Source organism: Microcebus murinus, chromosome 13, assembly GCF_040939455.1.
Source record: "Microcebus murinus isolate Inina chromosome 13, M.murinus_Inina_mat1.0, whole genome shotgun sequence".
Lineage (NCBI taxonomy): Eukaryota > Metazoa > Chordata > Mammalia > Primates > Cheirogaleidae > Microcebus > Microcebus murinus.
The window spans coordinates 84,321,899-84,333,582 of record NC_134116.1 but is presented as its reverse complement, the minus strand read 5'-3'; the positions used below and the strand labels follow the sequence as shown (position 1 = coordinate 84,333,582).

At 43.8% G+C, this 11,684-nt stretch overlaps 1 protein-coding gene across 1 annotated transcript in view; it reads right to left on the bottom strand.

The window, feature by feature from the left end:
• Positions 1-1,418: 1,418 nt before the first annotated feature.
• CDC16 (cell division cycle 16) overlaps positions 1,419-11,684 on the bottom strand; it is a 30,022-nt gene continuing 19,756 nt past the window's right edge. The window contains exons 14-18 of the mRNA XM_076009621.1: positions 11,000-11,063; positions 7,801-7,862; positions 6,746-6,881; positions 4,790-4,880; positions 1,419-1,924 (exon numbers count right to left, since the gene is read on the bottom strand). Of these exons, the coding sequence (XP_075865736.1) occupies positions 1,665-1,924; positions 4,790-4,880; positions 6,746-6,881; positions 7,801-7,862; positions 11,000-11,063 (613 nt within the window). The 3' untranslated portion in view covers positions 1,419-1,664. The remainder of the gene's footprint in view (positions 1,925-4,789; positions 4,881-6,745; positions 6,882-7,800; positions 7,863-10,999; positions 11,064-11,684) is intronic.

The window sequence follows — 11,684 nt, the reverse complement described above, 5'->3', positions numbered from 1 at the left end:
GCTGATAGGAAGAAAGTTTGAGTGAAGATCAACCAGTCACAGCATTCCCTTAAGCCAAAGCCTAATCCAGAGCAAGGTCTTAACTCTCTTCAATTCTCTTAAGGCTGAGAGAGGTTAGGAAGCTGCAGAGAAAAGGTGAGGAAGCCAGCAGAGGTTGGCTCATGAAGTTTAAGGAAAGAAGCCGTTTTCCATGACATAAAAGTGAAGGTAAAGCAGCAAGTGCTGATTTGGAAGCTGTAGCAAATTATCCAGAACTGCAGTCCCCAAGACCTGGGCTGCGGACCACCACTCCACAGGCCCCCACCCCACATGCTGGCCATGGAAAAATTATCTTCTATAAAACCTGGGAGCTGGGCCGTGCAGCAGGAGGTGAGTGGTGGGTGAGCAAGGAGCTAAGCTTCATAGCCGCTCCCCATCACTCACATCACCGCCTGAGCTCCACCTCCCCTCATCCATGGAAAAATTATCTTCTATAAATCCTGGGAGCTGGGCCGTGCAGCAGGAGGTGAGTGGTGGGTGAGCAAGGAGCTAAGCTTCACAGCCACTCCCCATCACTCACATCACCGCCTGAGCTCCACCTCCCCTCATCCATGGAAAAATTATCTTCTGTGAAACCAGTTCAGGGTGCCAAAAGGCCGGGGGAACACTGATCTAGAAGATCAGGCTACGATCATTGACGAAGACGGCTACACTAACCACAGATTTTCAATGTAGATGAAACAGCCTTCTAGTGGAAGACGATGCTGTCTGGGACATTCACAGCTACAGAAGTCAATGCCTGGCTGCAAAGCTTCACAGGGAAGGGTGACTCTCTTTAGGGGCTAGCGCAGCTGGTGACCTTAAGTCGAAGCCAGTGCTCACTGACCATTCTCAAAATCCCAGGACCCTCCAGAATTATGCTATCTACTCTGTGTGTGCTCTATGAATGGAATAACAAATAAGAAAGCCCGTATGTGATGAGAAACGTGCTTCACTTCTGTGGTATTTTATTCCAAAATCCATATTCCCAGTTCAATCATGAGGAATGCACCAAACAAACTCAAATTGAGGGGCATTCTACAGACTACCCAACCAATACTCCTCAAAACTGTCAAGGTAGTGAAAACCAAGGGAAGTGTGCGAAACTGTCACCAATGAGAAAACACAAAGGAAAAGTGATGACTAAATGCAGCACGTACCTGGATGGATCCTGGGACAAAAAGAGGGTATCAATTGGGAAAATTGGTGAAATCCAAATAGAGCGTGGCATTTAGGCAGCAGTAACTACCAATGTTGGTTTCCCGCTCGTGGCACACGGTCCATGGTAATGCATGCCGTCAGCAGTGGGGGAGCTGGGTGAGAGGCACACAGCTCTTTGTGCTGTCTCTGCAGTTTTTCTGTAAATCTAAAATTAGTCCAAAATAAAAACTACTGAAAAATAAAAAAGACATGAGATGGTTTACTTTCTTTATTCCACTACATACAATTATTCTGTAGGTTCAGGGAATCAGAATGTGTCTGTTGCAAAGGCGTGTGATCCAGTCTCTTAAGGCAGGTCTCTGTTCCTAAATGTAGGGATGTGGTTTGGGTTCCTGTCAGGGAGCAAGAAACTCCCGAGCCCTGGCAAGGAGGGGAGGGAGTACTGACCCACACTGGGACAGAGGGGACAGGACCACTGTCTGCAGTCATGTGCTGTGGTCTGACATGGATGTCTCTAACATCATGTCACTTTCATTCATTTCGATTTCAAAGGTTTCTTCCAAGGAAGGTCTGGAATCTGGAGTTTTGCTTGAGGTTTCCAATGGCGTAAGCCCCGTTTCTTCTGCAGTCTGTTTTTCTACTTCAAATTCCCTGAAATCCCAGGGAGGTGAAATAATGTTTTTTAGTGTCTTCATTGTATGCACATCAAAGTCATAACATTTTAATTTGTCTTTAATGTCTGCTCCTAAAAAGAAACACCATAATTAGAATAAAATAAGCCATTCCATTGTTTATCTGTCATTTCCATCATTACATAACAGTCTCTAACATTTCAGTCAAACTGTATTTTTAAGCAGAGATCAGAAGGGAAACAATGTTCCAATCTTCTTCTCCACCATTGTCAAAGGAGGCACCCAGACTGTCAGAGGCACGTGTGGCTGCAGCTCTGTGCAGCTCCCCCAGCTGCAGTCCCAGGGTCACCCTGCTCCCCGAGCTGCAGTCCCAGGGTCACCCTGCTCCCCGAGCTGCAGTCCCAGGGTCACCCTGCTCCCCGAGCTGCAGTTCCACGGTCACCCTGCTCCCCGAGCTGCAGTCCCACGGTCACCCTGCTCCCCAAGCTGCAGTTTCACAGTCACCCTGCTCCCCCAGCTGCAGTTCCACTGTCACTCTGCTCCCCCAGCTGCAGTCCCAGGGTCACCCTGCTCCCCCAGCTGCAGTTCCAGGGTCACCCTGCTCCCCGAGCTGCAGTTCCAGGGTCACCCTGCTCCCCAAGCTGCAGTTCCAGGGTCACCCTGCTCCCCAAGTTGCAGTTCCAGGGTCACCCTGCTCCCCAAGCCCTCTCAGCACTGGTGAGGCCCAGGGAGAACATTTCTCTCAGCTGTGGCACACAAGAAGTATCTGTGGTGTGACTCTCAGGTATAGCCACTGATCTTTATGCATAAAGAAACCATAATGAAAAGAAATACATTTCCCACATATTACAACCTCAAGAATGTATATTTGAACAGATCTGAACAGATGTATTAGGTTCAATCGTTTCTGACATAAGCAAAGTGACAATTTTACACAGTTCAAATTAACAGCTTTCAGTAATAGGTATTTTGGCAGATAATGACATGCAAACCTCCTAAAAATAAAAAACAATGAATGGCAAATTTGGAAGTCTCCCTAGGACCAGTACCTCTGCAAGGACAGGGAAAATGTCTGTCTCACTCATTACTGCATCTCCACCCCTTACTTAGCTGTATATAAACTTCCCATTTAAGCCTTACAACTTCTCCTAGAACAAGTGAGGAAACTGAGGCCTGGACTTGCCCTAAGTTACAGAGGCCGCTGCAAAGCAGAGCTGAGGGGTCAACGGGGTCTTCAGAGTGCCAGAGCTCAATTTTTGTTTGTTTGTTTGTTTTAACTGAATTACAACAGATAAGGAGCACAGTGTGCTTCCTCCCTAGGTGCACTGCAGGACAGATTCCTACACACATGTGCACTCACATGACCACGGCCAGGCAGAGACACAGAACATGCACAGCCCCTAACAACTGCCCCGTGTTCCTTCCCGGCCAATGCTCCTGGCTCTCCCAATGCTGAAGTAGTCACTGGTCTGAATTTTCTATCACCACCAGTTAGTTTTGCTGATTACCAATCTTCCTAAAAATAGAAGTAATCAGTACAAACTCTTTGTCAAAATTTTCTAAAATTTGGCCGGACTCGGTGGCTCACACCTGTAATCCTAACATTCTGGGAGGCCGAGGTGGGAGGATGACTCGACGTCAGGAGTTTGAGACTAGCCCGAGCAAGAGTGAGACCCTGACTCTACTAAAAATAGAAAAATTAGCTTTGGTTCTTGTCCTTTAGAACCCTGAGACCACCATGCTATGAAGCAGCCTAAGACAAAAGCCTCACAGAAAGGCCCAGATCCCAGCTGGGCCTCCCTGCCTGCGAGCGAGGCATCTGCTGACCACAGTCAGGTGGGTAAACCCGGCAAGACTGGTACAGTAGCTGCCGGTTGACCACAGAGACTTTGGAGTGGTTTATTGGGCAGTAACAGACAATAACGGATAATACCATAGGCTTATTTAACTTTAGGAGGTACGTTAAACAGTTTTCCAAAGAGGTTTAACACTCCTATAATACCACCAATCATCAATAATATACGGGGCTTCCAGTTGTTCCACATCATCACCGACACCAGATACTGTTAGTATTTTTAATTCTTAGCCATTCTTACAGGTGTGCAGTGGTATCTCACTATGGTTGTAATTTCATTTCCCTTATAAGAAATGAAGTTGAACACATTTATTTGGCTCATAACTACCTGGATATCCTCTTTGGTGAAGCTCCTCAAGTATTTTGCCCATTTTCTTACCGACTTACAGGATTTTTTATATTCTACCTAGGAGTTCTCGGACAAGTCTAAAAATCCTAAGTCACCTCCCATTCTATGGCATGCCCTTCACCCTCTTAATAGTGTTTTTGATAAACAGAAGTTCTTAGTATTACTGAAGTCCAATTTATCATTTTTGTCCTCTTGTGGGGTTCACAGCCTGTTAAGGAAGTCTTTGCCGACCCCAAGGTCCAGACCTCAAGATTTAACCTCAGTCTATCTGCCTCATTGCTTGCTTGTAACTGAATGAATGTCCAAGAATAGCAATTCCATGCAAACTTATCCTATTACTTATTTAAAAATTTCACAATTACCTATTACTACTATGTGAATGTAAGGCATCTTAATACTCCACTGAAATGTAAAGGTTAGTATCATGTTATACCCTGCATTATGAAATAAGGCCAGAGCCCCTTCAATTGAAAAAGCGTTGCTAAGATTTCTTTTTCGATTATACAATTAGAGTGATTCTTCTATAACTACAGTGCTTTACACATATTCTGTAACAGTATCTTGTACCTACCAAGAACTCTACTTTAAACCAAATGGATACTTGACGACTTACTAATTCCCACAGCATTATTCTACCAAAATGTAGTTCCTTGATATTAATGTAGTTGGAATGGTTAGAAAGATAAACTCAGAATCTTAGATGAGAATTTGAGAGACCTAAACAGAAATATACAATCTAAAAACTGAATACAATGCCAATAATTATAATCTCACCAATATAAGCTTCAGAATCACCAATGTACATTTCGATGCAATGACCAAGCATTGTAACAGAAAATGTATCATCTCGCCTAAGACCAAGGGCCTGCCAAAAAAGATTGAGCATGGTTATTAAAAGAAAATGTTATTTCCTTCTCTTTCATTTAAAAACATTCTCAGGCCGGGCGCTGTGGCTCACGCCTGTAATCCTAGCTCTTGGGAGGCCGAGGCGGGCGGATTGCTCAAGGTCAGGAGTTCAAAACCAGCCTGAGCAAGAGCGAGACCCCGTCTCTACTATAAATAGAAAGAAATTAATTGGCCAACTGATATATATATAAAAAATTAGCCGGGCATGGTGGCGCATGCCTGTAGTCCCAGCTACTCGGGAGGCTGAGGCAGAAGGATCACTCAAGCCCAGGAGTTTGAGGTTGCTGTGAGCTAGGCTGACGCCACGGCACTCACTCTAGCCTGGACAACAAAGTGAGACTCTGTCTCAAAAAAAAAAAAAAAACAAAAAAAAAACATTCTCACATTGATTCATTTCAAAACATTCCAGGGTGCCCAGGGTAAGTAGGGCTATAGCTACAAGACTGGCCACAAGCTGATGACTGAAATCAGGTGACGGCCATGGAGGTGTGTCACACTGTTTTCTTATGCTTAAAATCTACCTCCACAGAAGATTACAAACCGGTATCTCATTCAGAGATGAGCCTTCTGTATTAATTAGATCACAGAAGAGAGTTACACAATATCCAAATATACATATTTAAAAGATCATGCAAGACTAGAAAATTTGCTTAGTTCAAACTTCTGACTAGCTCAGTACTCTGGTTACCACAGTGACACCTTCAGGAATTCATCTAGTCTGAGAATCTCTAATTAACCTTTGAAAATCAGTTAGGAACCGATCACTCATGAATTTATCTTTGAAATATTACATTTCCTCATATTTCATCTCTTTCTCCAAAACCATTAGTTCATCAATTCTAAGACCCACATTTTCTCAAATTCTAACGTTCTGAAACGGGGATATCTGGCAGCTCCTGTTCCTCCCTCCTGTTGCGCCAGCTGATGTCTCACTGTGCTGTGTCACAGTGGCCACAGCTGCAACACGGACGTCACACCTGTGCCGTGCAGACCTGGTGGCTATGCTGGCTGCACAGACAGGACGACAAACCACGAGAGGAACATTTAAAGAAGACAGTGAACTGTGGTTGTGTAAAAATCTTGTTGACTTTCCCATACTGAGAGAGATTTGCAAAGCAGGTGTCTGTGGCTTAGAGGAAATCCAGAGTCAACAACTAGGTGTGTGAGCTGGACCAGGTTACTTTTTTGGAAAACAGGGACACTGACACCCTGAGCTGAATAGCACAGCCATTTATTTCACTCATGTATTCTTTATTGTGTATGTTTAGAGTGATATAAATCTATGTCCACATATGTTCAAGAGTACTTTCTCTAAGTACAAAAAAATGAAGTGACAGGAAAAAATTATGTTAAAGTTCACTGTCAGCACTTTTCTTCTTTGTGATTATCTTGCCTACTAACGGTATCTCAGGTTTGACGAAACATGGTATATGGATTAAGGCAAGACTTTTCCTTGTGATGAACCCGGACTGTTCTGTTCATTACTACGGTTATCTAAGGGAATTAAAGACTGGGAGCTGCCGAAGGGCTTGCTGTGAGCAGACGCTTCTGTGCTCCCTGCCTGGACCCAGCACCCAGACTGGCCACCGCCGAGCCCGCTGGCACCTGCAGGCCTCGCTGCAGACCCTGAGGACACGCCCCACGCCTGTCTCTAATTTGATGACTACCACACAACATACACGTTTCTCTGCAAAGAAAATAAAACATGATGTTGCCTAAAGAATTTTAAAACAGTAAAGAAATAAACATTGCCTAGAAAAGATATTTTAAAAAAAAGAAGTGGTCAATGTTAACCAGATTTAAAGTTAGATACAGAGGACGTACCGTGTGGAAATAGTCCACGGCGTTTTCAAAGTTGCCCATCAGACTGTGGATGTAGCCTATGGCAGAGTAGGTGGACGCGTTCTGAGGAATTAACACCAAGGCCTGACGGTGGTAATCCAAGGCCTCATCATACTTTCTGTGAGGGGAGACAGGGAGGGGCAGGGGAAAGGCACAGAAGGGGGAAAAAGAGAGAACGATTACTGGGTACAGTAAAAGCACTGAATTCCCAAGTACAAGGTGAGCATTTGTCTATGTGAACACGTGAGAAACCCTGTCCTACGTTAGAACAGTGAGTCTAGACTGGTAACGGGCCTCCACCCCCATCTTCACTGTCTGAACACCTCCTCAAGGTCCACCTTTCCAGCAGTGCCCTCAGGGCAGGGCACTCCTCTCAGACAGACCTGCGGCGTTCCAGCCGCACTCAGCGGGGCGCTGCAACCACATCCGGCCTGCGCCCTCATCACACCGCTGTTTTATGAGATGCTGAACTTCCCACACCAGGAATCTAAAAGCAGCCAAGGAATTTGGCTTTAAGGTCCCAAAAAGTTACTTAGAAGTGTTCCTCAAAGTTCTCTGGAATACTTGCCCTGTAAAGTCTTTTGTAAAAAAAAAAAAAAAAAAAAGGTTTTATGCTCAAAGTTTGGGAAATGCTACAGCTCCTAATGCACAGTAATGACTGAAAGAAATCTTTAACCAAAGAACCCACTTTCAACTGTCATCTGTTTATCACACCACAAAACCTCTAGCAGAAAACAGAGTTAGAATATGGATATGGTTTTAATTAGCTCCTACTGTCCCAATTCTTCTAAATTATTAATAATTCTGAACACTAAAATCTTAATCTAAAAAGAGTTACTATAATTCTCAATGTTTCTAAATTAAAATTATACCAATAGAAATAAATAATAAAAACAATGATTTTGGTGCTTATTATATCTGCGCAGCCACATGGAAGAAAACTGGAGGATCTCATGAAATGAAAACATGGAAAAGGCTAATTAAAATTAAACTTTTAGTCACAAAGTACATTTCTGAAAATGCTCTGCTTCACTTACTTAAGTTTTCTGCAGACATGCCCCAAGTTGTTCAACAAGGGTTCCCATTTGTCAACTGTCACCTAAAACACAGCAACATCAAGCCCACGAGTTACTCAGGTCACTGTTCAGCCTGGTTTGTTCGCACTCAATCACTTCCTTTCTCTGCAAGGGGCTCTCTCCTGGCATGTCTGCACCACAGCCCGAGGCAAGAGCACTCGCTGGTTTATCCATCTGTCTTCCTACTAGAGGAGACTTCCTGAGGACTCTGTTGCCATTAGCACAATTTTGTCAAAGAGCCCATCCATGCTGGAGAAGTTCAAATGTTGTGCCTGAAGCTCAGAGCCTTCCCTGAAACACCAGATCTTCATATCCATCTGCCTATAAATATCTCTCCCTAGAAATGTTACAAGTACTTTAGATTCAGTATGCCACACACCAAACTCATCTCTCTCCTGCCATTTCAGCTCCCTGATCTTGGCCCTTGTGAGTGCCTTACCAGTCAGTAAACGGCACCCCAAGACCCCGACCCTTCCAAGAAACACCTGGGCTTGTTCCTTTTACCTCCCAGGCACAACTCCCACACATTTAGTCTTCACCCTCCCCAGTCACAGCCTCTGCCTGTTTTGTCCCTTTTCTTTTCTCACTCTCCTTGGGATAAGGTGCAAACTCTCTTACATCATTTTCAGGCCCTTAGTGACCCACATTTCATCCTCCTGCCCCCTTTCTCGATGCGTTCTGTAAACTCAAAATCCAAGCCATACTGAATTAGCCCCAGTCTTTGCACACAACATTCTGTACACCTGAAATACCCTCCCTTCACTTTTGCCTGGCTAGTGTCTGATCACCTTCAGGACTGAGGTGTGTACTGTGATCAAAAGCCTTCCTGGGCACCCACACATCTGGGTGAACGGGCCTTCCCTGTGAGCTCCTTTATTTCCTCGGTTGCACTGTGTTTTTACTGCCAATTTAGTTACTGACATTGCCAAGAAGATCTGAGGCCAGGAAATGGCAAACTAGTTCCCTGGTGCATCCCAATGCCTACCTCAGAGTGTAGGAAATCATCAACCCAGTAAAATATATGTCAACCAAATGAATGAACAGACCTGAGCCATATTCTCTCACTCTACCAAAACCGGATCTAAGAGGTACAGCCCATGTGAAGGAAAAACAAATCATTTAATGATTCTTAGGCATGACTGCTTCTCTTTGACTACTTTGACATTTGCTGCAGTTTATAACTAAAGTCTCCCACAGTATCTTCCCTGCTTCATATAACTTTTTATTGGGTATTTTGATACTTAAATAGTATTGCACTTTCATACTTAAGATTACTACTTCAAATTTCGTCAGGACTGCAAAGTGCCTCTGAATCATCAAAGCCTATAGTTTAAACTTTAAGTGTAGTTTAAGAAAGTGCTTCTTAAACTTTTCTGTGCATGAGAATCACCTGGGGATCTTGCTAAAACTGCAGACTTTGATTTAGTAGACCTGAGATTCTGCACTTCTACCAAGCTTCCCGTGACGTGGATGCTGCTGGGATAGGCTGAGTAGCAAGGAATTCAACACGTAGAAAACTGACAGGATGGCAAGTGGCAACCTCATGTCAAGAGTAACACAAGCACTTGCATTATCTACCTCAGCCACCCAACACTCAGCTGAGGGGGAACCTGCTTTAAATACATACATGTGCAGACACACAGAAATACAGCGTTTGTAAGCTGAGAAGACAAATAATAAGAGACTAAAATAAACAAAGCTGGGGACAGGCAGGTGGCCGCCTGGCTGGCAGAGCTGTGTCTATAAGAGTAGAGAGGAGCTAACAGCACAGGAAGAAGGGAGCTGCGGGCAAGTATGCATGAACAGGAACAGAATGAAACTGAGAAGTGAAACTCGGAATAGAATAAAGCAAAACAGGTATGAAGAAAAAGAATCAGGAATTAAAAGAGTAGAAACATGTAAGTCCCTTGTCTACAGAAGTTTATGGTCTCTGAAAGTGTTAACTTTTTTCTTTTATTTTAATTTTTGGGAGACACAGTCTTGCTCTGTCACCCCAGCTAGAGTGCAGTGGCATCATTGTAACTTAACTACAACCTCAAGCTCCTGGGCTCCAGTGATCCTCCTGCCTCAGCCTCTCAAGTAGCTGGAACTACAGATGCCACCATGCCCAGCTAATTGTTTCTATTTTTGGTAGAGACAGGGTCTCGCTCTTGTTCAGGCTGGTCTCTAACTCCTGACCTCAAGAGATCCTCCTGTCTCAGCCTCCCAGAGTGCTAGGATTACAGGTATGAGCCACTGTGCCCAGCTTCTTTTTTTGTTTGTTTTGAGATAAGGTCTCGCTGTGCTGCCCTGGCTAGAATACAGTGGCACAATCCTATCTCACTGCAGCCGAAAACTCCTAGGCTTCAAGCAATCCTCTTGCCTCAGCCTCCCAAGAAGCTGGGACTATATGTGCATGCCACCATGCCTAGCTTTTTTTTTTTTTTACTTTTTGTAGAGACAGGGTCTCTACAAAAGTGCTCTATTGCCCAGGCTGGTCTTGAACTACAGGCCTCAAGTGATCCTCCCACCTTGGCCTCCCAAAGTGCTAGGATTATGGGTGTGAGCTAGCAGGCCTGGCCAATTTTAACTATTTTTAAATAATACCAGCATACACATATCCTTGCTAGTTGGAAGGTTGACTCATGAGCACCAATTCATGGGTACATCTTTCATACAATAGAACCTAGTCAAATATCCCAAACAGTGAGAGTCTATTTATATACTCAGTTCACAGTAAGGAACGGCGACAAAAGGTCTGAATTTGAAAGATGCCTGTCCCCATCCCTGCCCCTGCAGAAGTGAGATCAGCTGCTACCCTGTATTTACTCATTAGTCAAAGACGAGGCTCTCTGAAGTTCTGGAGGAGTATTAAGTCAGACACTACAGTGCCCACCAGTTAATATTCCCAGTTTCAAATAATCATCCAATACATTCTGATTATTTCCACATTTCAAATCTAGAGCCAAGTGACACCTGCCATCTTAATTAGAAACAAACTCATTTTTTACTATGTAGTAAAACAGTTAACTGACAATGCTAACATTAATAAGCCATTTGCTAGGATAAATATTCGGTTACTATATTCTAGGCAAGAGAGACTGTCTACATTATTTTCCTCATTCAACAGTAAACACACTCAGTGGTGTGTATGCATATTTGCAGATATTACATAGAATACCTCATTCCCAATGGCTTTAATTTTTTCCAAAGCATCAAGAAACCATTTTTCTGCTGTTTTCCATCTAAAATAAAAGAAAATGAAGTTGCAGATTATTCAAAATTAGCAAGTATAAACATTTAAGAAAAATTTGAATGTCTCCTTTCTAGCAGTACTAAAATGAAATGGTTAAACTACTGGAAGTAACTGTTAAAATTCAAAGTTAACTCGGATAAATGATTCATTTTACGGCATTAACATCATACGAGTTCAAGACTAGCAGATAACAGTAGATTCTCATTATTTGCAGTGCTTATGTTCTATAGTCACTGCAAACGCTGGTTTTGCAAATACTGAACCACCACTCCCAGGGGAAATACCGTCAGGTTCCCTGCAAACCTCTGGTCACAACATTTTCATTAACTGGTCAGTGCATACCCTGTTGTATGTGTATTTCTATGCAAAGACATCTAACTTGACACGTACTGTGGATTCGCTGACACCAAGCTCGTGGCCGACAGCACCGTAACACGTGCTGAACCCTGAACGGAGCGTTTCCAACACACACGCTTCCTCCGTGAGGCACAGCGCAGCCTCCTGTGCTTGGAGAGCACCAGACAGCACTTCGGCACTAAGCTTGCAGATTACACAGTGCAAAGCACAAAAAGATGAAAAATGTGGTGCTAAACAGACCACAAAAAGGATA